This window comes from Theropithecus gelada, chromosome 11 (assembly GCF_003255815.1).
Source record: "Theropithecus gelada isolate Dixy chromosome 11, Tgel_1.0, whole genome shotgun sequence".
In the NCBI taxonomy this organism is placed as follows: Eukaryota; Metazoa; Chordata; class Mammalia; order Primates; family Cercopithecidae; genus Theropithecus; species Theropithecus gelada.
The window spans coordinates 15,775,408-15,798,845 of NC_037679.1; the positions used below are offsets into that span (position 1 = coordinate 15,775,408).

The 23,438-nt window shown below is 48.1% G+C and overlaps 1 protein-coding gene across 11 annotated transcripts; it reads right to left on the bottom strand.

Annotated features, from left to right (window-relative positions):
- Positions 1-10,151: 10,151 nt before the first annotated feature.
- NACA (nascent polypeptide associated complex subunit alpha) lies at positions 10,152-23,200 on the bottom strand. 11 transcript variants are annotated; one of them, XM_025401337.1, is made up of 11 exons: positions 22,718-23,002; positions 21,910-21,981; positions 17,637-19,367; positions 17,445-17,504; positions 14,328-14,663; positions 12,611-12,696; positions 12,371-12,448; positions 11,243-11,389; positions 10,741-10,869; positions 10,470-10,592; positions 10,152-10,277 (listed from the first exon to the last, which is right to left on the bottom strand). In XM_025401337.1, the coding sequence occupies exons 2-11, from the start codon at positions 21,977-21,979 to the stop codon at positions 10,263-10,265; spliced, it is 2,775 nt and encodes a 924-aa protein (XP_025257122.1). In that variant the 5' UTR covers positions 21,980-21,981; positions 22,718-23,002; the 3' UTR covers positions 10,152-10,262. The 11 variants fall into 11 exon arrangements, with proteins under 11 accessions (XP_025257122.1, XP_025257128.1, XP_025257130.1 ...); XM_025401343.1 differs by lacking the exons at positions 14,328-14,663; positions 17,445-17,504; positions 17,637-19,367 and having other exon boundaries at positions 22,417-23,200; XM_025401345.1 differs by lacking the exons at positions 14,328-14,663; positions 17,445-17,504; positions 17,637-19,367 and having other exon boundaries at positions 21,910-22,007; positions 22,417-23,200.
- Between the last annotated feature and the right edge of the window lie 238 nt (positions 23,201-23,438).

The window sequence follows — 23,438 nt, forward strand, 5'->3', positions numbered from 1 at the left end:
GTTTTTTGTATTTTTTAGTAGAGACGGGGTTTCACCATGTTAGCCAGGATGGTCTCGATCTCCTGACCTCGTGATCCGCCCGTCTCGGCCTCCCAAAGTGCTGGGATTACAGGCTTGAGCCACCGCACCCGGCCTAGTGTCTGCTTCTTTAAGCCAGATTTATACCAAATGAAAAGGCAGAGAAAGATCTAATTTAATGAAGATTTCTTTTTCTTTTTTTTTGAGACGGAGTTTCACTCTTGTCACCCAGGCTGGAGTGTAATTGGTGGTCTCTGGTCATTGCAATCTCTGCCTCTTGGGTTCAAGCAATTCTCCAGCCTCAGCCTCTCAAGTAGTTGGGATTACAGGCACCCATGCCCGGCTAATGTTTGTATTTTTAGTACAGACAAGGTTTCACCATGTTGGGCAGGCTGGTCTCGAACCCCTGACCTCAGGTGATCCACCCTCCTTGGCATCCCAAAGTACTGGGATTGTAGGTGTGAGCCACCATGCCTGGTCTTTTTTTTTTTTTTTTTTTTTTGAGACGGAGTCTCGCTCTGTTGCCCAGGCTGGAGTGCAGTGGTGCGATCTCGGCTCACTGCAAGCTCCGCCTCCTGGGTTCACGCCATTCTCCTACCTCAGCCTCCTGAGTAGCTGGGACTACAGGTGCCCATCACCGCGCCCGGCTAATTTTTTGTATTTTTTAGTAGAGACGGGGTTTCACTGTGGTCTCGGTCTCCTGACCTTGTGATCCGCCTGCCTCAGCCTCCCAAAGTGCTGGGATTACAGGCGTGAGCCACCGCGCCCGGCCCACCATGCCTGGTCTTAATGAAGATTTCTAAGAACTAGATCAACAAATCAGTGGGACTGTAAAGGCAACTCTTGGGACACAGGTCAGGAAACTTTGTGCTTAATTCAGAAATCAAAAATCCAGCAATCTCACTTCTGGGTGTTAGAATTGTGGAAAATAAAATTTTAGGCTGGGCGCGGTGGCTCATGCCTGTCATCCCAGCAGTTTGGGGGGCCGAGGTGGGTGGATCACAAGGTCAAGAGATTGAGACCATCCTGGCCAACATGGTGAAACCCCATCTCTACTAAAAATACAAAAATTAACCAGGTGTGGTGGCGTGTGCCTGTAGTCCCAGCTACTCAGGAGGCTGAGACAGGAGAATTGCTTGAACCCAAGAGGCGGAGGTTGTGGTGAGCTGAGACTGGGCCATTGAACTCCAGGCTTGGCAACAAGGGCGAAACTCTGTCTCAAAAAATAGATAGATAGATAGATAGAGAGATAGATAGATAGATAGATAGATAGATAGATAGATAGATAGATAAAAAATAACATTTTAAGCCCCCGAACTGCCTGAATGGATCCCCATTTGTCCAAGAGGACCCCCAAACTCCTGAAAAATTAGTTCAGGCGGGCCGATCAGAGGTTTGAGACCAGCCTGGCCAACATGGTGAAACCCTGTCTCTACTAAAAATACAATAATCAGCTGGGCATGGTAGTGCACACCTGTAATCCCAGCTACTCAGGAGGCTGAGGCAGGAGAATCTCTTGAACCTGGGAGACAAAGGTTGCCGCGAGCTGAAATCGAACCACTGCACTTTAGCCTGGGCAACAGAGTGAGACTCTCAAAAAAAAAAAAAAAAAGGACAAAAGAGACTAGCAAAATTCCAACCTGATGCTAGTATAACATCACATGAGAGATAAAAAGGAAATAAAAATATTTTACCTCAAAATACGTTTCTTTGCTATATTTTGAAATGGTGGGCACAGTGGCTCTTGCCTGTAATCCTGGTACTGGGAGGCAGAGGCAGGAGTATTGCTTAAAGTCAGGATTTAGAGACCAGCCTGAGCAACAAAGGCAGACTCTGTCTCTAAAAAATAATTAAATTAAATATAAATAAATAGGCCGGGTGCAGTGGCTTACGCATGTAATCCCACAACTTTGGGAGGCCGAGGCGGGCAGATCACGAGGTCAGGAGATCGAGACCATCCTTGCTAACACGGTAAAACCCTGTCTCTACTAAAAATACAAAAAAAAAAAAAAAAAAAAATTAGCCAGGCGTGGTGGCGGGCGCCTGTAGTCCCAGCAACTTGGGAGGTTGGGGCAGGAAATGGCGTGAACCCAGGAGGCAGAGCTTGCAGTAAGCCAAGATTGCGCCAGTGCACTCCAGCCTGGGCAACAGAGTGAGACTCTGTCTGAGAAAACAAAAATCAATAAGGCTTGGCGCGATGGCTCACGCCTGTAATCCCAGCACTTTGGGAGGCCGAGGTGGGCAGATCACAAGGTCAGGAGTTCGAGACCAGCCTGACTAACATGGTGAAACCCTGTCTCTACTAAAAATACAAAAATTAGCCGGGTGTGGTGGTGTGCACCTGTAATCCCAGCTACTCAGGCTGAGGCAGAAGAATCGCTGAACCCAGGAAGCGAAGGTTCATTGAGCTGAGATTGCGCCACTGTACTCCAGCCTGGGCTACAGAGAGAGACTTCCTCTCTAAATAAATACATAAATAAAGGCCCGCCAAGCCATCTTTTGTGGGGGAAAATTTGCATCTGTGAGTAATCTGTACTAACATAACTAGATCTTTCTCCTACCAGTTCCACCCAATCCTGAAGAGATTACCTGAGAGTCTAGCATTTTTTTTTTTTTTTTTTTTGAGATAGAGTCTCGCTCTGTTGCCCAGGCTGGAGTGTAGTGTCAGGATCTCAGCTCACTGCAACCTCTGCCTCCCCGGTTCGAGCAATTCTTCTGCCTCAGCCTCCCTAGTAGCCAGGACTACAGGAGCATACCACTGCTAATTTTTTTTTTTTTTTTTTTTGAGGCGTCTCACTTTGTTGCCCAGGTTGGAGTGCAGTGGCACAATCTCAGCTCACTGCAACCTCTGCCTCCCGGGTTCAAGTGATTCTTCTGCCTCAGCCTCTGGAGTAGCTGGGACTACAGACATGCACCACCAAGCCCAGTTAATTTTTTTTTTTTTTTTGTATTTTTAGTAGAGGTGGGTTTTCACCATATTGGCTGGGCTGGTCTCAAACTCCTGACCTCATGATCTGCCCGCCTCAGCCTCCCAAGTGGTGGGATTATAGGCATAAGCCACCGCGCCTGACCTTTTTTTTTTTGAGATGGAGTTTTGCTTTTGTTGTCCAGGCTGGAGTGCAACGTGGGATCTCAGCTCACCGCAACCTCCGCCTCCTGGGTTCAAGCAGAGTTTAAGCAATTCTCCTACCTCAGCTTTTGGAGTAGCTGGGATTACAGGCATGTGCCACCATGCCTGGCCAATTTTTATTTTTATTTTTTATATTTTTAGTAGAGATGGAGTTTTTCCCTGTTGGTCAGGCTGGTCTCGAACTCCTGACCTCAGGTGATCCGCCCGCCTTGGCCTCCCAAAGTGCTGAGATTACAGGCGTGAGCCACCACACCTGGCCTGTTTGTCTGTTTTTTTTTTTTTTTTTTTTTTTTTTTTGAGACGGAGTCTTTGCTCTGTCACCCAGGCTGGAGTGCAGTGGTGCGAACTCGGCTCACTACAAGCTCCGCCTCCTGGGTTTACGCCATTCTCCTGCCTCAGGCTCCCGAGTAGCTGGGACTACAGGTGCCCACCACCTTGCCCGGCTAGTTTTTTGTACTTTTAGTAGAGACGGGGTTTCACCATGTTAGCCAGGATGGTCTCGATCTCCTGACCTTGTGATCCGCCCGTCTCGGCCTCCCAAAGTGCTGGGATTACAGGCATGAGCCACCGCGCCCGGCTGTCTGTTTTTTGAGATGGAGGTCCTGCTCTGTTGCCCAGGCTATTGTGCAATGGTGTGATCTCAGCTCACTGCAACCTCCACCTCCCGGGTTCAAGAGATTCTCCCCCATCAGCCTCCTGAGTAGCTGAGATTACAGGCACCTGCCATCATGCCCGGCTAATTGTATTTTTGTAGAGAAGGTGTTTCACCATGTTGGTCAGGCTGGTGCGAGTGTAGCAGTGAGGACAAACAGAAGTCACTCTGGTGGCCACCTGGGTTTTGGTGGGATTTAGCTAGCTTCTTTACTGCAACCTGTTTCTTTTGTTTGTTTGTTTTTCGAGACGGAGTCTCACTCTGTCTCCCAGGCTGGAGTGCAGTGGAGTGATCTTGGCTTGTTGCAACCTAGGCCTCCTGGGTTCCAGCGATTCTCCTGCTTCAGCCTCCAGAGTAGCTAGGATTACAGGCGTGCGCTACCACAACTGGCTAATGTTTGTATTTTTAGTAGAGACAGGGTTTTGCCATGTTGGCCAGGCTGTTCTCTAACTCTTGACCTCAGGTGATCCACTCGCCTAGACCTCCCAAAGTGCTGGTGTCACAGGCATGAACCGATTATAAGCATGAGCCAACGTGCCTGGCCTGGTTTAAACACCTCTGACATTTACCCCATCCCTTTTATAAGAGAACCCTTAATCTTTTTTTTTTTTTTTTTTTCGAGATGGAGTCTCACTCTGTCACCCAGGCTGGAGTGCAGTGGTGCAATCTCTGCTCACTGCAACCTCCACCTCCCGGGTTGAAGCAGTTCTCCTGCCTCAGCCTCCCGAGTAGCTGGGATTACAGGTGCCCCTGACCATGCCTAGCTAATTTTTTTTGTATTTTTAGTAGAGACTGGCTTTCACTATGTTGGCCAGGCTGGTCTTGAACTCCTGACTTTGTGATCCACCCACCTTGGCCTCCCAAAGTGCTGGAATTACAGGCATGAGCCACTGGGCCTGGCCTTTTAAAATTTTTTTTAATTTTTGAAGCAGAGTCTTGCTCTGTTGCTGAGGCTGGAGTCCAGTGGCATGATCTTGGCTCACTCCAACCTCCGCCTCCTGGATTCAAGTGGTTCTCCTGCCTCAGCCTCCTGAGTAGCCGGGATTACAGGCATGAGCCACTACACCCGGCTCATTTTTATATTTTTAGTAGAAACGGGGATTCTCTGTGTTGGCCAGGCTGATCTCAAACTTCTGACCTCAGGTGATCCGCCCACCTCGGCTTTCCAAAGTGCTGGGATTGCAGGTGTGAGCCACTGCGCCCAGCCTTCTGTAACTTCTTTTTGTTTTTTTTTTTTTTTTTTTTTTGAGACGGAGTCTCGCTCTGTCACCTAGGCTGGAGTGCAGTGGCCGGATCTCAGCTCACTGCAAGCTCCGCCTCCTGGGTTCACGCCATTCTCCGGCCTCAGCCTCCCGAGTAGCTGGGACCACAGGCGCCCGCCACCTCGCCCGGCTAGTTTTTTGTATTTCTTAATAGAGACGGGGTTTCACCGTGTTAGCCAGGATGGTCTCGATCTCCTGACCTCATGATCCGCCCGTCTCGGCCTCCCAAAGTGCTGGGATTACAGGCTTGAGCCACCGCGCCCGGCCCGCCTTCTGTAACTTCTTCAGGATGAATAGGGGCGATGATATTCCTGCCTAACTATTAGGATCTCTCCTGTTCAGGGTAGATAGGAGCTCAGTTAGAAAGCATTGGTATGGTGAGGGCCATTTATAAATCTTGAGTTCTGACCAAAGGTGATATCTGGAAGATTAGTAAGTATTCATTTAAGAAAACATTCAGGGGCCGGGCGCGGTGGCTCAAGCCTGTAATCCCAGCACTTTGGGAGGCCGAGACGGGCGGATCACGAGGTCAGGAGATCGAGACCATCCTGGCTAACACGGTGAAACCCCGTCTCTACTAAAAAATACAAAAAGCTAGCCGGGCGAGGTGGCGGGCGCCTGTAGTCCCAGCTACTCGGGAAGCTGAGGCAGGAGAATGGCGTAAACCCGGGAGGCGGAGCTTGCAGTGAGCTGAGATCCGGCCACTGCACTCCAGCCTGGGCGACAGAGCAAGACTCCGTCTCAAAAAAAAAAAAAAAAAAGAAAACATTCAGGGGCCAGGCATGGTGAGCTGAGATTGCGCCACTGCACTCCAGCCTGAGTGACAGAGGGAGACTCTATCTCAAAAAAAAAAAAAAAAGGAATCATACACTTTTTGCCCTTTTGTGGATGGCTCATTTCATTTGGCATAATGTCAACAATTTATGTTTCAGCATGTGACAGAATTTCTTTCCTTTTTAAGGCTGAATACTATATATATTAATATATATAATAATATTTTATACACACACACACACTTTTTTTTTTTTGAGATGGAGTTTTGGAGTTTTGCTCTTGTCCAGGCTGGAGTGCAATGGCATGATCTTGGCTCACTGCAACCTCAGCCTCCTGGGATCAAAGGACTCTCCTGCCTTAGCCTTCGAAGTAGCTGGGGTTAGGGGCATAGGCAACCACACCTGGCTAATTTTGTTTTTTTTGAGACAGAGTCTGGCTCTGTCACCCAGGCTGGAGTGCAGTGGCGCCGTGTCAGCTTACTGCAACCTCCACTTCCCAGGTTGAAGTGATTCTCATGCCTCAGCCACCTGGCTAATTTTGTTTTTTATTTTTATAGAGACAGGATTTCACCATGTTGGCCAGGCTGGTCTTGAACTCTTGACCTCAGATGATCTGCCTGCCTCAGGCTGCCAAAATGTTGGGATTACAGGTGTTAGCCACCATGCCCAGTCTTATATATATTTTTTGACACAGAATCTCACTTTGTCACCCAGGGTGGAGTGTAGTGGTGTGATCATGGCTCACTACAACTTCTGCCTCCCAGGATCAAGGGATCCTCCCACCTCCACCTCTCTAGTAGCTGGGACACTATGCCCGGCTAATTTTGTGTGTGTGTGTGTCTGTGTGTGTGTTTAGATGGAGTTTTGGTCTTGTTGCCCAGGCTGGAGTGCAATGGCATGATCTTGGTGCACTGCAACCTCTGCCTCCTGGGTTCAAGTGATTCTCCTGCCTCAGCCTCCCAAGTAGCGGGATTATAGGCGTCCACAACCATGTCCGGCTCATTTTTGTATTTTTAGTAGTGACAGGGTTTCACCGTGTTGGCCAGGCTGGTCTTGAACTCCTGACCTCAGGTGATCCACCCGCCTCGGTCTCCCAAAGGGCTGGGATTCGCCATTTTGCCCAGGCTAGTCTCTTTTTTTTTTTTTTTTTTTTTGAGACGGAGTCTCGCTGTATCTCCCAGGCTGGAGTGCAGTGGCCTGATCTCGGCTCACTGCAAGCTCCGCCTCCCGGGTTCACGCCATTCTCCCGCCTCAGCCTCCCAAGTAGCTGGGACTACAGGCGCCCGCGACCTCGCCCGGCTAGTTTTCTGTAATTTTAGTAGAGACAGGGTTTCACTATGTTAGCCAGGATAGTCTTGATCTCCTGACCTCGTGATCCACCGGCCTCGGCCTCCCAAAGTGCTGGGATTACAGGCTTGAGCCACCGCGCCCGGCCTGCCCAGGCTAGTCTCAAAAGTCCTAAGCTCAAATGATCCTTTGTACTCCCTGGCCAAGCGATCCTGGCTTCCCAAAGTGCTGGGATTACAGGGATGAGCCCAGCCAAATAATATTCTGCTGTTGCTATATACCACATCTTATTTAAGCATTCATCTGTTGATGGACACTTGGGTTTCTGCTGCCTTTGTCTATTGTGAATAATGCTGCTATGAGTATGGTTGTAACACTGAATCGCTGATTGTACTTCTTTTGGGTTTAAAACCAGAAGTGGAATTGCGGGATCATATATGGTAATTCTATTTTTAATTATTTGAGGATCTGCCATACTATTCCATAGTGGCTGCACCATTTAACATTCCCACCAACAGTGCACAAGTTCTTCACATTTCTTCACATCCTTGCTAACACTTTTTTTTGATAGCCTAATGGGTTGAGGTGACTTTTTTAAAAATTTTTTTCTTTTTTTCCTTAAGGCACATTTTCGCTCTTGTTGCCCAGGCTGGAGTGCAATGGCGCGATGTCGGCTCATGGCAACCTCCGCCTCCCAGGTTCAAGCGATTCTCCTGCGACAGCCTCCCTGGTAGCTGGGATTAGAGGCATGTGCCACCACACCCAGCTAATTTTTTTTTTTTTTTTTTTTTTGAGACGGAGTCTCGCTCTGTCACCCAGGCTGGAGTGCAGTGGCGTGATCTCGGCTCACTGCAAGCTCCGCCTCCCGGGTTCACGCCATTCTCCTGCCTCAGCCTCCCAAGTAGCTGGGACTATAGACTCATACCACCACGCCCAGCTAATTTTCTTTTGTATTTTTTTTTATTTTTGTTTTTGAAGAGGAGTCTCGCTGTCGCCCAGGCTGGAGTGCAGTGGCCGAATCTCAGCTCACTGCAAGCTTCGCCTCCCGGGTTCCCGCCATTCTCCTACCTACCTCAGCCTCCGGAGTAGCTGAGACTACAGGCGCCCGCCAGCCACCTCGCCCGGCTAATTTTTTGTATTTTTTTAGTGGAGACAGGGTTTCACCATATTAGCCAGGATGGTCTTGATCTCCTGACCTCGTGATCCGCCCGTCTCGGCCTCCCAAGGTGGTGGGATTACAGGCGTGAGCCACCGCACCCGGCTGGCCTCATTTTTTAAGGAGACCAAAAGACTGAATTCTATAAAAATGCCTTAACTTCTTTAGTTCTAAAGCCCAGTTTTAGATGTTAGCCACATTTATTCCCATTTTAACATCTTCCTTCTAGGTGTATTTTCACATATTCATTTTAGGATTCTTGCCTCTACATTTACTTGTAACTTTCCCATTTCTAAATTGTAGTCCTTTGATTTCTTTCAAACCATTCTCTGACAACTCAAACTCAGTTTATTTTTCTTGGAATTCCTACATAGCTATCTGTAAACTAACTGTTATGTTTTAGTTAGCCTGGGACAGTCACTGTTTTCATTTATTGTCCTAATATATAATTATGGCTATCCCAATCAGAAGCTACTTTGTAGATTAAAATGTCTGTAGAGAATTTGCTTAAGAGCAGAAAGTTTACAATATACTCAAAATTTTTGTATTTTTAGTAGTACTCAAAATCTTCCCCTTCAGGAGGCAGCCTTTTCATGTATCTCCTACCTCCTCTTCAACTCCCTACCAAGCTCTTATATGTCGAGGAGTTACAATGTAAACTCCTCAGAGGACACAGAAACCCCAGTGTGCATTCAGAAAGATTGGAGTTCAGTGAAGGGGCTGATTACTAGATACAGAAGAATCAGGATCTGCTAACAGTTAACATCTGGGAAAGTGGAAATGAGAAACTAATTTTTTTTGAGACAGTGTCTCACTCTGTCACCCAGGCTAGAGTGCAGTGGTGATCTCAGTGATTACTCAGTGATTCTATTTTTTGTAGATGCAGGGTTTTGCCATGTTTCCCAGGCTGGTGTCAAATTCCTGGGCTAAAGTGATCCACCTGCCTTGACCTCCCCGTGTTGGGATTACAGGTGTGAGCCATCCCGCCTGGTCAGAAATAAGAAACTTTATAGTCAGGTTGTATTTCCTAGTTAGGAAGGTCCTAACAGCCTAGTAAAGTAACTTTTTTTTTTTTTTTTTGAGACATAGTCTCACTGTGTCAGCCCAGGCTGGAGTGCAGTGGCACGATCTCGATCTCCGCTCACTGCAAGCTCTGCCTCCCGGGTTGCCGCCATTCTCCTGCCTCAGCCTCCCGAGTAGCTGGGACTACAGGTGCCTGCCACCACACCCAGCTAATTTTTTTGTATTTTTAGTGGAGACAGGGTTTCACTGTATTAGCCAGGATGGTCTCGATCTCCTGACCTCGTGATCCGCCCCTCCTTGGTCTCCCAAAGTGCTGGGATTACAGGTGTGAGCCACTGCGCCTGGCCAGTGACTTGTTAAAAGAGGTATAAAGTCTGAGATTTTAAGCGGGAAATCTGTGGCATTAAACCTTATCAAGGCCGGGCGCGGTGGCTCAACCCTGTAATCCCAGCACTTTGGGAGGCCGAGGCGGGTGGATCACGAGGTCAGGAGATCGAGACCATCCTGGCTAACATGGTGAAACCCCGTCTCTACTAAAAAAATACAAAAAACTAGCCGGGCGTGGTGGCGGGCGCCTGTAGTCCGAGCTACTCGGAGGCTGAGGCAGGAGAATGGCGTAAACCCGGGAGGCGGAGCTTGCAGTGAGCCGAGATCGCGCCACTGCACTCCAGCCTGGGTGACACAGCGAGACTCCGTCTCAAAAAAAAAAAAAAAAAAAAAAAAAAAAAAAAAAAAAAAAAACAAACCTTATCAAATGAGGGAGGCCTTAGGAGTAATTAACAAATTATTAGAACCTTTACAAGTTTTTTGTTTGTTTTGGGGGGGAGCGGGGAAGAGACCAGTCATTGACTGAGTTCATCCAACAAGAAGCCATAACTTTATTTATGATAGAAACAGTACAAATTTCAAACCAAGCTGCAGTTACTCCTTTGAGACACCAAAAAAAGTTGCTTTCAGATGATTACATTGTTAATTCCTGTAAGAGAGAAAAGATAATTAGCGGTTCTTATAGGCAAATCAGGAGAACTCAGGTCACTAAAACCTACGGCAACTCAGAAGAGGCTCTGGAATGAGGTTCCCTAATTGGCTGATATTTAGCAGACAAAATAAAGTCACTCGTAATTGGTCAGGGCAGAGGGAGTCAAGGAACAAAGGCTTGAACACTTACCATAATCGCATTTACAATATCATTACTGTTGTTCTTCAGGGCTCGGACTGCCTTTGCTCTCGACACATTTGCTTGTGACATGACCAATTCTATGTCCTTAACTTCTACACCTGTTTCATCGACCTAAGAGAGGGAAAAAGCAGTAAATTAAAGGCAAAAACAATTTCAGCAGTTCTTTGGAGTCTCCTCAATCTAGTTTTTAATATAGCTCACCAACACGAACACATTGCTATATGGCGACAGTTAACATATGAAAGATTTCCTAGTATACCTCTTCCTCTTCACTCTCCTCTTGTACGGTTGGAGTCTGTGTGTTTTCTTGAATGTTTGAGACAGCTTCACCTTGAACTTTGAATTTCTCAGCAGCTGCTAGTTGTGCTTGCTGGGATAAATCTTCGATCTACAGGGTAGAGAATACAGATTCATGTGAGTAGATCAGCAGTCTTTGAAAAATAAATCATATAGTTTCACAACTCTCTGTAAACCCACTTCAGGTAACTTACTGTACGGCTTTAAACTGCTTGCCCTTACTCGCAGTAGAAAGAGTAGTTTTTAGGTTTAGAGCGGTGGTTCTCAACTAGGGGGTAGTTATGTGTCCCAGGAGATATATGGCAATGGAGTTTTTGGGTATCAAAACTGGATGTAATGCTGCTAAGCATCCATAATGAACAGGATAGCCCTTCCATAACAGAGAACTACCAGAGGCAAAATGTCAGCAGTGCTGAGGTTGAGAAACCCTGGTCTAGAACAATGCCCAAGAAAAGTTTACTCACCTTGGCTTCCCCAAAAACTATGTAAGTATCTGAAGCAGGGCTCTTGTAGACATCCGGTTTTGTGATGACAAAGAGGATATTCTTAGATTTCCGGATAGTGACTCTAGTAACTCCTGTAACCTGTCGAAGACCCAGTTTGGACATAGCCTAAAGAAGAGAAAATAGTATAAGGTTTGCAACCTCTTTAGAAGCAGCCTAAAGAAGCAAGGAACATAATAGAACATCCAAGGCAAAGCTTTTCCCCAGGCTGAGAAAAGTTCATACAAGAATAGAGAATGGGGCCGGGCGCGGTGGCTCAAGTCTGTAATTCCAGCACTTTGGGAGGCTGAGACGGGCAGATCACGAGGTCAGGAGATCGAGACCAGCCTGGCTAACACGGTGAAATCCCGTCTCTACTAAAAATGCAAAAAAAAATTAGCCAGGTGAGGTGGCGGGCGCCTGTAATCCCAGCTACTTGGGAGGCTGAGGCAGGAGAATGGCGTGAACCCGGGAGGCAGAGCTTGCAGTGAGCTGACATCCGGCCACTGCACTCCAGCCTGGGCGATAGAGTGAGACTCCGTTGCAAAAAAAAAAAGAGAATGGGTTTTCTGCCATAGTAACTTCTGCTACTTTACTTTTTAATTTTTGGAGACAGGTCTTGCTCTGTCGCCCAGGCTGGAGTGCAGGAGTGCAATCTCGGCTCAATGTAACCTCCGCCTCCCAGGTTCAAGCAACTGCCGTGCCTCAACCACCTTTGTAGCTGGGACTACAGGAGCGTACCACCACGCCCTGCTATTTTTTTTTTTGGTATTTTTAGTAGACAGGGGTTTCGCCATGTTGGCCAGGCTGGTCTTGAACTCTTGACCTCAAGTGATCCACTTGCCCTGACCTTCCAGAGTGCTGGGATTACAAGTGTGAGCCACCAATCCAGCTACTTCTGCTACTTTAAACAGGATTCTACCACTACTAAGAATTGGGTTCAGTGTATACTGCTTGGGTGATGGGTGCACTAAAATCTCAAAAATCAACACTAAAGTACTTACTCGTGTAACCAAAATACCACCTGTTCCCCAAAAACCTATGGAAATAAAGAGTTCCACTCTGTATAAAGGTGCTTCATTAGATCCTGAAATCCTTTTCAAATCTTACCTTCCGTGCCTTCTTTTCACTCCGACTCTGTTTTGCTTTACTGACTGGTTCTTCATCAATTTCAGCTGCTGCCGCCAGCTAAGAAGATAAAACAGGTATTAGTTAACCAGAATCCAAGATCTGGATAGCACAATTTCCTTGTGGGTTTTCCTTTATGAAGGTTCACAGTTCCAAATACAAAAGTTGCCCTGATCAACCCTGCTTCCTTGACCCAATACCAGTTAGTAAGAGAATACCCACCTGGGCTTGTTGTGTGGTTGCCTGGGTGGAATCCTGTTCTTCAAGCTCTGGTACTGATTCATCACTGTCAGATTCTGTTCCAGACCCTAAAATGAGAAACAACTTTTACTGCTTTATAGTAGAAATTATAAGAGAAGGTACTTCATTACATCCTGCCTGGACTACAGGTCAATGCTTCATGCAAGACCTAAGAATGTTAAATGTAAACCAACTGGCTTGTGTGAGGCCAGCTTGATAGCCCCTAACTTAGTCACTAACTAGTGGGTACACATCTAGTAAAGACCCAGCCCTAACCCCAGAAATGAAAAGTAATCACTAGAAATAGCTGAGCAGTTTAACATACTGTAACTGCTTTCTTTCCCTCAAGGTCTTTGTTTCTTGGCACAGGCAAATAATGACCCCTATGACTGACTCTAAATTTTACCCAACAGTCCAATTATCCCTGTAAAATTCTGTCAGAAGGTGCCCCCAGATACACTTAAGTGAAAAAAACAAAATCACACCATGGAGGCACAATAGGTAGGTTGGATTTCCCCTCAACTTTTTTTTTTTTTTTTTGAGACGGAGTCTCACTCTGTCACCCAGGCTGGAGTGCAGTGGCGCCATCTTGGCTCACTGCAAGCTCTGCCTCCCGGGCTCACGCCATTCTCCTGCCTCAGCCTCCCCAGTAGCTGGGACTACAGGCGCCCATCACCACGCCCGGCTAATTTTTTGTATTTTTTTTTTAGTAGAGACGAGGTTTTACCATGTTAGCCAGAATGGTCTTGATCTCATGACCTTGTGATCCGCCCGCCTCGGCCTCCCAGAGTGCTGGGATTACAGGCATGAGCCACCAAGCCCGGCCTTTTTTTGTATTTTTGGTAGAGACAGGGTTTCACTGTGTTAGCCAGGATGGTCTCCATCTCCTGACCTCGTGATCCGCCCGCCTTGGCCTTCCAAAGTGCTGGGATTACAGGCGTGAGCCACCGCGCCCGGCCATTCCCTCAACTTTTAAACGGGGTTGGAGCAAGTCAAAAGCAGTCACATGCACATATTCAGCCTCATTTTCAAACCATTCACCCCAGCAATGTGATCTAATCAATACAGTTAGAAGATTCTCAATGATGTTGACCTGTATCTCTTAATTTTTCCAAACATAATTCACATAAATTTATTTCAATTCAAAGGCCAAGCATCAGTAAAGACTACTGAGGAAAAAAAGCATATACCTGCACCATTTTCAGGCTAGGAAAAACAGGTTTCTACATTTTTATGAGAAGGAAGTCCCTGGGCACCTGGTCATTACTAAGTCTAAGAATTGAAAAAGAAATACAAATAGTTCAATTCTCCAATGTTTTAGCAAATCTCAGGCCCAGGGACAAGGTTAGTTAGTGATGTGGTAGGGATTAGAGCAAATTAAAAGGTCTGGCAGGTCTTGGTTTTCAATGTCAGATCAATTAGGTAAAATAGACGGCATGGTAGGCTCAGGGTAGTCCGGGCCACAATGTACTGAATGATACACAATACACTATATATCTATTTGAAGTGATGAAAACCAAGATTTTGTTTCATATTCCTAGAGTTTTTGCATTTAAAATGATCATTCTATGTTCTATGTCCAAACCCAAGCAGATTCACTGGAGAAAGCGGCACATCACAGGGTTAGTATTGGTGGGTAGCCCCCAAGAGGGGTGTGGGCAACAGACACACCATGCACACGGCAAACCAAGGCAAATACCCTTGTTGTTCTTCATAACAGGCTGCTTGGCAGAGGGGGTTGGGACAGGGATTCCAGCAGCTTTGGGGGTGGGCATGTTGACGAGGACTGACTGGAAAGGCACTCCCCCAGAGATTGGTTCCGGGGGTATCAGAGGCGGCAGCTCATCCTCATCAGCAGGGGCTAGGGGTTTAGAGGGTGATTCCAACACCAGCCCAGGAGAGGACAGCAAAAATTGCTGTTTAGGAGGCAGAGTGGGAACTGGGGAGGGAGCAAGAGGCAGAGAGACTGGTGGGGTGGGTGGTGGAGAGACAGATGCTGATTCAGGTTTAGGAAGGACCTTCTCAGAGGCAGCTGCTGTTAGAGGGGTGGATGCCTTAGACTCAGGAGGAGCCAAGGGGCCCTTTGGGGAATGAGAAGCAGCTTTGCCTTTTGATGTCTTTGAAGAGCATTTCTGAGCAGGGAGTAGAGGGGCTGGAGCCACTGTGGAAAGGGGTCCTTTAGAACCATTGTTAGCTGAGGGATCTGGACACATAGGAGGTGAAGTAGCGGAACTCTTTTTGGTCTGTGGACCTTTCCGAGTGGGAGCTGTGATGACTGGCGTACTTTCTGGAGCTGGGGCAACAAGTACTTCTTTGAGAGCTGTGGGGCCTTTCTTTGCTGGAAGCCCTTTAGATGCTTGAGGAACAGTGGCCCCCATTTTACATGTGACAGAAACTGGGGAGGCAGGGAAGTCTTTGAGGGAGGAAGGAGTCACAGGTGGGGAAGTGGGGGTCCCTTTGGGGGCTGGAGTTGCTGGGCCCTTTTTGGGGGATGGAGGAGTCACAGCTGGAGGAGTAGGGGCCTCTTTGGGAGATAGGGCCCCTTTGTAAGAGGAAGGAGTCACTGCTGGGGGACTGGAGGCCTCTTTGGAGGATGGGGTAGCCGGGGCTTCTTTGGGGGCTGGAATTGCTGGGCTCTTTTTGGGGGAGGGAAGAGTCATAGCTGGGGGAATGAGGGCCTCTTTGGGGGCTAGAGTTGCTGGGGTCTTTTTAGAGAGAGGAGTCGCTATTTGGGCAATGGGGTCCCTTCTGGAGGATGGGGTAGCTGGGACCTCTTTGGGGGAAGAAGGAATCACAGCTGGCAGAATGGGGGCCCCCATGGGGGCTGGAGTTGCCGGGGCCTTTTTGGGAGAGGAAGAAGTGGGAGCTTGTTTGGGGACTGAGGGCTCCTTGGGGGAAGGAGGAGTCACTGCTGGGAGGGTGGGATCCCCTTTGGAGGATGGGGTAGCTGGGCCTCCTTTGGGGGCTGAAGTTGCTGGGGCCTTTTTGAGGGAGACAGGAGTCACTGCTAGGGGAGTGGTATCGCCTTTGGATGGGGTGGCTGGGCCTTCTCTGGTGACTGGAGTTGCTGGAGCCTTTTTGGGGGAGAGAGGAATCACTGCTGGGGAAGTGGGGTCCCCTTTGGGAGATGGGATAGCTGGTCCTCTTTTAGGGGAGGGAGGAGTCACAGCTGGACCTCCTTTGTGGGAGGGAGTTGCAGCTGGGGGAGTGGGGCCCTCTTTGGAGGATGGGGTAGTTGGGCTTCCTTTAGAGGAGGGAGTTGTAGTTGGGAGAGTGGGGGTCCCTTTGGGGGAGGGAGGAGTTGCAGCTGGGGGAGTGGGGGCCCCTTTGGGGGGTGAGGTAGCTGGATCTCCTTTTGGAGAGGGAGAAGTTACAACTGAAGGACTGGGGGCCTCTTTGTGGGGTGGGGCAGCTAGATTTCCTTTTGGGGAGGGAGGAATTGCTGCTGGGGGAGTGGGGGCACCTCTGGGGGATGGGGTAGCTGAACCTCCTTTTGGGGAGGGAGGAGTCACAGCTGGGGGAGTGGGAGCCCCTTTGTGGGGTGGGATAGCTGGGCCTCCTTTTGGGGAGGGAGAAGTTGCAGCTGGGGGTGTGGGGGCCCCTTTGGAGGATGGGGTAGCTGGACCTCCTTTTGGGGAAGGAGTTGCAGCTGGGGGTGTGGGGGCCCCTTTTGGGGAAGGCGGAGTTGCAGCTGGGGGAGTGGGGGCCCGTTTGGGGGATGGGGTAGCTGGGCCTCCTTTTGGGGATGGGGTAGCTGGGCCTCCTTTTGGGGAGGGAGAGTTTGCAGCTGGGGGAGTGGGGGCCCCTTTGGGGGATGGGGTAGCTGCTGGACTTCCTTTTGGGGAGGGAGGAGTTGCAGCTGGGGGAGTGGGGGCCCCTTTGGGGGATGGGGTAGCTGGGCCTCCTCTGGGGGAGGGAGGAGTTGCAGCTGGGGGTTTGGGGGTCCCTTTAGGGGATGGGGTAGCTGGGCCTCCTTTGCGGGAAGGAGGAGTTGCAGCTAGGGGTGTGGGGGCCCCTTTAGGGGATGGGGTAGCTGGGGCCTTTTTGAGGGAGGAAGAAGTCCTGGATAGAGCGGGAGGAGCGGGAGCCTGTTTGGGTGCTGGGGTAGCTGGACCCTCTTTGGGGAAGGGCGGATTCACAACTGAAGGAGTGGAGGTCTCTTTGGGGGTTAGTGTTACTCTTTTGGGAGACAGAGGAGTCACAGCTGAGGGAGCAGGGGCCCCTTTGGGGGATGGAGGAGTGGGAGAATGCTTCGTGGCGGCTGAGTCTTTAGAGTCTTGGAAAGAAAGACTATTCTCTGGAAGAAATGAAGCTTCAACTGGAGAAACAGGGGACGAGAGATTTCCAACAGGAGTATCAGGGCCAGCAGAACCCTTCTTGGTTGGAGGTCTTTTAGTCTGAGACACACTAACCCCTAAAGGAGATGGGGAGTCAGCTAGGTAAGTCAGAGATCCTTTGGAAGATGCAGTAGCAGAAGCACCAGAGTCCTCAGTTGGGCACTCTTTGGGAGAGGAAGCAACAGGTGCCAATGCTGAAGTATGAGAAATACCATAAACCTTTTCTGTACCTGGAGGAGTCCCAGCTGCGGGAAGAGAGGGTGAGGGCACAGACTTTGGGATTTCAGGGGCCAGCACTAAGGTAGCCAGAGGAGCAGAGGTATTCTGGGGGGATGGAGCCACAGGGCAATCTGAAGCTGTAGGAACCAAGGATAAAGTAGTAAGAGTGGAAGTACCTTCCTTAACTGGGTGGTTTTCAGGAGCTAAAGAGACAGTTCCTTCTAGAAAAGGGCTGGCTGTAGCTGTGTAAGTTGAGGTACCTTTGGCAGTTGTGGGAGCCACCCCAGCAGGGTCAGCACTTTGCAAAGGACATGCAGTCACTGTTGGGGTAATGAGAGAACTTTTGAGAAGCAGACCAGCAGAGTCTGGGTCTGCATAAGAATCTGTCTTGATTACAGAGGCCGAGGAGGAGTTAACACCCAGCGGGGAGGTCACAGTGCTGGTTGGCTTACCTATAGGGAGAGGGCCTCCAAGGCTTTTCTTTGCTACGGTGGTTTCAGGAGAAAGAGGTATCTCTGGAGAAGAGGATGTACTTTGGAAAGAAGGGGAATTTTTACGAACTGTCTGGGCTAATGGTAACACAGTAGGGTCTTTCTTGGTGGTGAGTTCTGCTTGGGCTGGAGAGAAAGCAGCTCCGTCAGGAGAGGCAGGTACAGTTTGGAGGTCTTTTTGTGTTGGAAATTTAACCAATACTGAACTGGGGAGATTTTTGAGGTCTTCAGGGTCTGGCAGAGGAGGAGAGACTGGTGTCCTCAGAGTGGTTGCTACTTGAGTAGAAGGCTCTTTGGGAGCCACAGGTGCCATAACCAAGGCAGCAGGGGAAGTTGGTTCTATATTACTTATGGGACCTGATGAAATTGGAGGAGAAACACAAGTAGCTACCTCAAAGGTAGTAGCTGCTGCATCAATTGTACAGGGGTTAGTCACCACAAGTGGGGTGGTTCCAACAGAAGAAACAGGCATTTGGGCCACTAGAGGATAATGATGAGTGGCATTAGGAGAGCTTTTGAGAATGAGAGAGGTCGTAGGAGATAATGAAGAGGAGGTAGCTACATTTAAGGAGCCAGAAGGGCTGTAGGTTATGCTAGTGATGGTAGAGGGACCTTTGTCAACAGATGGAGCCACCACTGGAAAGGCAGCCACAGTAGCAGGAACTACCTCATTTCTGGAAGGAAGGGGAGGAATTACAGATCTCTGAGAAGGATAAGAGTCCCCTGTGGAAGAATGATCTATAGAAATGGTCTTCACTGTAGGGTCTGTCAAAGCACTGGGACTTGTTTGACCTAAAGGTTGGACAGAACCAAAAGAACTTTGATACAAAGGTGCAAGATGAGAGCCCAGATAAATGGGAAAATCTGGGGGGGTGTTGGGACCCACAGTCTTTTGAGAAGAGGTCACCACAGGAAGAGACTGAATTGAAAGAGGTAAGGCAGCAGATGGACTAACAGGCCCCTTTAGGCTGAGGCTTCCTGGGTTTTGCGGAGAAGTTAGAGCTGAGGAAATGGTAGTATCTTTGACTTGAAGGGAAGTGATAGCTAGGGTAGTTGTGGGTGTTGTCTGAGGAAGGGAGGCCATTCCAGATTGAACAGAGGCCACGGGAGTCACACAGTGGTAAGGAACAGTACTGACTATACATGGAGGACTGGGGGTGCCTTTTGGATTAGGGACTACCTCAGAGGGAACTTTAATAAGATTAGTCTTTGGTTCTGAGGGAGCAATGGGAGCTGACAGTGATATCACTGACCCTGACTCAGCTACAGCCACTGAAGGAGGTGAAGAAGGAAGGTTAGGTGGAAAAGCAGAACTCTTCTGAACTGAGTGGGGAGCCAGGGCAACCAGAGCTAAGGGAGCTGAAGAGGAAGGCGTCCCTTTCAGAGTTGGAGCTATCATGGGAGAGGCCAGAGCTAAGGCAGCTGGGGAGATGGGAGGTCCTATTAGGTTTGGTAGGAAAGTTGGGGCTTCAGGGGCAGTTCCCAAAGGTAGGGCTGTTCCAGAGGATGACTGGGTAGAAGGAACTTCAAAAGGGGTCGAGGCAATAGTAGAGGGGGAAGGGAATGGGGCAGCCTGGTTAGCAGTTGACAGAGGGCACTGTTGTGGGGCAGGAGAGCAAGGAGGGGGGAGGGTTTGTCCAGGCTGGCCTAAGGCAGCAGTGACACTCAAGGCTGAAGACATAGGTAGCACAGCTGGAGAAAGGCAAAAGGAGATAAAGAAAGGGGGGGGGGGGAGAAAAAAGGTGAGTTATGCAGCCCAACTTGGTACAACATGCTTCCTAGGACACACTCGAGTTTAAAATCTGACAGTCTAAGTGACCACGCAGGATTAGATAAAGGTGACACGCAACAACAACCTTTCCCAAACATTTTTCAGCAGTCAAGTGAGAAGACATTCCTCTCCTAATTTCTCACACTTCCCCAAGTTCTATCAAAGTAAACCAACTATTTTAGGGTGAGGAGAACAGTCTAAGAGTAGCCTATCTCTAAATGGGGAGCACAGACACTTAGGAGGTTGGGAACAACATGCTTTCTACCCTTTCCCAGTTGTGCTCTCCCCTTACTTCTTAAAATGGACTGTATTCCCAAGTCTTTCTCACAGCCAACAGAATTACCACAAAGAACAGCTAGCTATGCTACTCTGTCCACCCAAATATCATGAACTAACGGAAAAAATACCAAAAACTGGAACAAAGAAGATAGTGAGCAGTGATGATGATGGGGAATCTGAAGTAAGAAAAAACAGGCTTTTATACTTTCAGGCTTCCACTAGGCTAGGAAAAATCTGAATACAAAAATACAAAAATTGGCTGAGCGTCGTGGCACGCACCTGTAATACCAGCTACTCAGGAGGCTGAGGCAGGAGAATTGTTTGAACCCAGGAGGCGGAGGTTGCAGTGAGCCGAGATTGCACCACTGCACTCCAGCCTAGGTAATGGGGAGAAACTCCGTCTCAAAAAAAAAAAAAAAAAAAAAAAAAAAAAGAAAAAAGAAAAAAGAAGTGAATTGGAGTGGCGAGAATACACTTGATCCCCACTCCTTAACTTGGAATTTAAGTATTTCATTATGTCAAAATACACCAATATTTGGCATGACAGTAAGACAGTATTTCTGGCATTCAGGAGGTAACACAGAATTGGATCAACAAATGCTCAATGCTTAGAAGGCAATGTTAAACGAGGGGAAAAAAAAAGTCCATGGTACCAAAATTCAAATTCAAAATTCACTGAACCAGTAATTCTGAAGTTCTTATGGCATACTACCATGGAAAAGACAAGGCGGCTCAACCAGTTTTTCCTGTAGAGTGGGTAGGCCAAAGTCTAACGATTACAGGAAAACACTACCAAACATAATGAATCACAAAAACATGGAATATATTTTCTTCTGACTGTACCTCAAATGGAATAAGGCCCCAAATACTTGCTTTGACACCATAACCAATTCCTTGAGCTTCCTACTTCATTCTAATAGACTGTCATTACAGACAAAATCCTGTGTATTTATCATTGGTACTTCCTTAATATAAGCCTACTATACAACTCAAACTATTCAGGAATACATTTAATAGCATTAAGGACTGTTTCAGAAGTAAATGCATTAGTTTTGAAGCTTGAATCAAATTTTTCTAAATTCATCTGAATTTCAAGTCTTCATATTTGTAAAATTAAGTTGTTCAATGACACAATCTCTAAAATCTCGTTTTGTACTGAAATCACAGAATCTTTAGAGAAGAGTACTTTATTTTTTCCCTTCCTTAAGCCCCTTGTACTTCAAGAATTTCATATTGTTTATACTCCAGCTCAGAACTCCCCATTCTTCCTAGCAGCTGTATTAATCCCTTCAGCTGCTAAAATCAAACAGGTGGGAAGCTTAATGCTTTCAAACATAAGCAACTCTACTGTAACTCCAAAAAGGGAAAGGACTTGCCCTTAAATAACAAATGAAATAAAAAAAAAAATCATAAAAAGGTGAGAATGAAGATTACAGCCTGAAGAGTCCTTTCATTTAGCGCTGCACAACTGACTCAGAAAGGCTATCATTTTAAGAACTTTTCACTACCTCCTCCTAAGTTTTTTACAGAGATATGTTTTAACCAGAATTTAAAAATTAGCCTTCACAGTCACTACTTTCAACGTTGAGGATAAAAGAAGGATTTATTTCAATCCTGGGTTTCACACAATGATGCAGGAACTATTCCAGCACACTAGAAATATCTCAGCACCACCAATCCATAAACAAGTTATACGACCTAGGAGGACTCTGGGGCCCAGCAAGACACACTTACCACCAGCACACATCTCATCCAGACATGTGATAAAGGCACAATGCCAAGCTCTGCCAACTAAAACCTTGATGCAACTTGCTGGCTGGAGCTTCACAAATGCTCCGGGCTCCTTGGCCTGTGTCATCTAGTTCCAATAGGTAAGAATCACCGAGCCCCTTCCCTGCTCAGTTTTCCTATGTGAGGTGGGGGTTCCACAGGAGAGCTTCTTTAGAGGCAACAGGCATAACAGAAAGCAAGCTAGGGAACTTTTAACGTCCACGAATCTTAAAAACATTACTTTTACTCCAAATTCCTAAAGAAGTAACTCCAGGATAGTAATTTTACGGTCTATCCTCCTCGGTAAAGCTGCAACCCCATCCTCTTACACAGTGTACTTCCTCTTGGTCATTTTGCCACCAAATGGCCTTAGGGTCAATTTTAATTAATGGCAAGGGGGGTAGGGGGACCTACCTGTCTCAGCCTGGGGCTGCGGCAACTCCTGCTCTGTAGCAGGGACGGTTTCTGTGGCTTCGCCGGGCATTTCTGAAGGAAGGGAATATAAAGGAGGCCTGAATGATTGGGATACATTCACTTGCCCAACCCAGAGACAAGTATTCTTAAAAACTCCGTGGAGGGCCGTTAGAAAAAAACCGTGAGGGTGTTCGGGGGCAACCCTCCCCAAAGCACCTGGGAATAAGAGGTAAATATGTGACCCTTACGCCTCTATCAAGGCCAGCAATTCCCAGTTGCATTCTCAACCCGAGGGAGAGGATCCAGGGCTGGCTCCCGATCATAGGCGACTTCAGACGCTACCGTGAACCCTCTCCACTCCTAATACTCACACTGGCTAGGCTGGGGCCTCCTGGACTACGTTTGTCGACTTTGGGGACCCAGGAGGGGAAAGACGGTGCTGTAAGTTCAACACTTGCTTGTCACAATGAGAACAGTGTTGGAGGTTCTAAGGCTGTGACCCCTGACCCTTTTCTGGATCCCTTAAAGCAGTTCCCAAAACAAGACGCACTTCTCTTCTGCCCTCAACACTGCAACTGCTTCCATCTCTGCAGGCTCGGACTCCGGGCCCGGCCCGCAGCCCTTCTATTCTGCTTTTGCCAGGACACCAACCGCAGACCCCATTTTGTCAGGAAGCCCAGGGGCGAGTAGGAACCCTGTGGCCCCGTAAACCCTCCAACTCTCCTTAACTCTCAGTCCCCGGGGCAGCTTAGCCCGAAAGAAAGGCGGATGGCTGCGGATAGAGAGTAGCGGCACAGAAAGTACTTACTGTTCAGGGAACGCGGAACCAAGATGGCGGCAGAAAGAGAGCGAGCGAGAGCGTGACCCACGCCTGTTGCAGAAGGAAGCCTGGAGCAGAAGGGGTGGGACTAGGATCCGATTCCGGGTCAAGAGCTGCCGGCAGCCACTTCCTTTGACGAGTGGCCGTGAGGCCGTTCCCACGGCGGGGGTGGTGATAAGGACTAAATAAGGGTAAGAATTCAGAACAGGACTCGCAGGCCTAGCAGGAGCTCTCTGCGCGGAGCCACGCAGTCCTCAGAACGAAGCAGACTCCGCCCTCCAGTCCGCAAAGTGGCGACTGCGGTATTAAGGCGACCTAGCGATTTCTCAAATAGCTCGGGAAGATAAGACATTAAATAGCGAATGCTACAGAGACTGTATTCACAGCGTTGGAGGGTGGAAGTGACCTAGGCTAACCAATTATTTTTGGAACACATGATGTGAAAATTAACATTTAAAAGCTGCTGGACGCTCCCCCTACCAAAAAAAAAACAAAACCCGTTTTAAAACTTGACAGATGTGATGGGTCACATATAACTTCAGATTATAAATTTAATTCGATTTATTTTTCTTGTTCTGTTCAATGACTAGAGAGACTCAAACGATGTCACCATATGACAGCAACTCATGAGTGTTAAACTCTCCGTAAAACAATGTTAGCTGTACCCCACCTCAACAAAAAAACAAAAAACAAACAAACAAAAAAAACA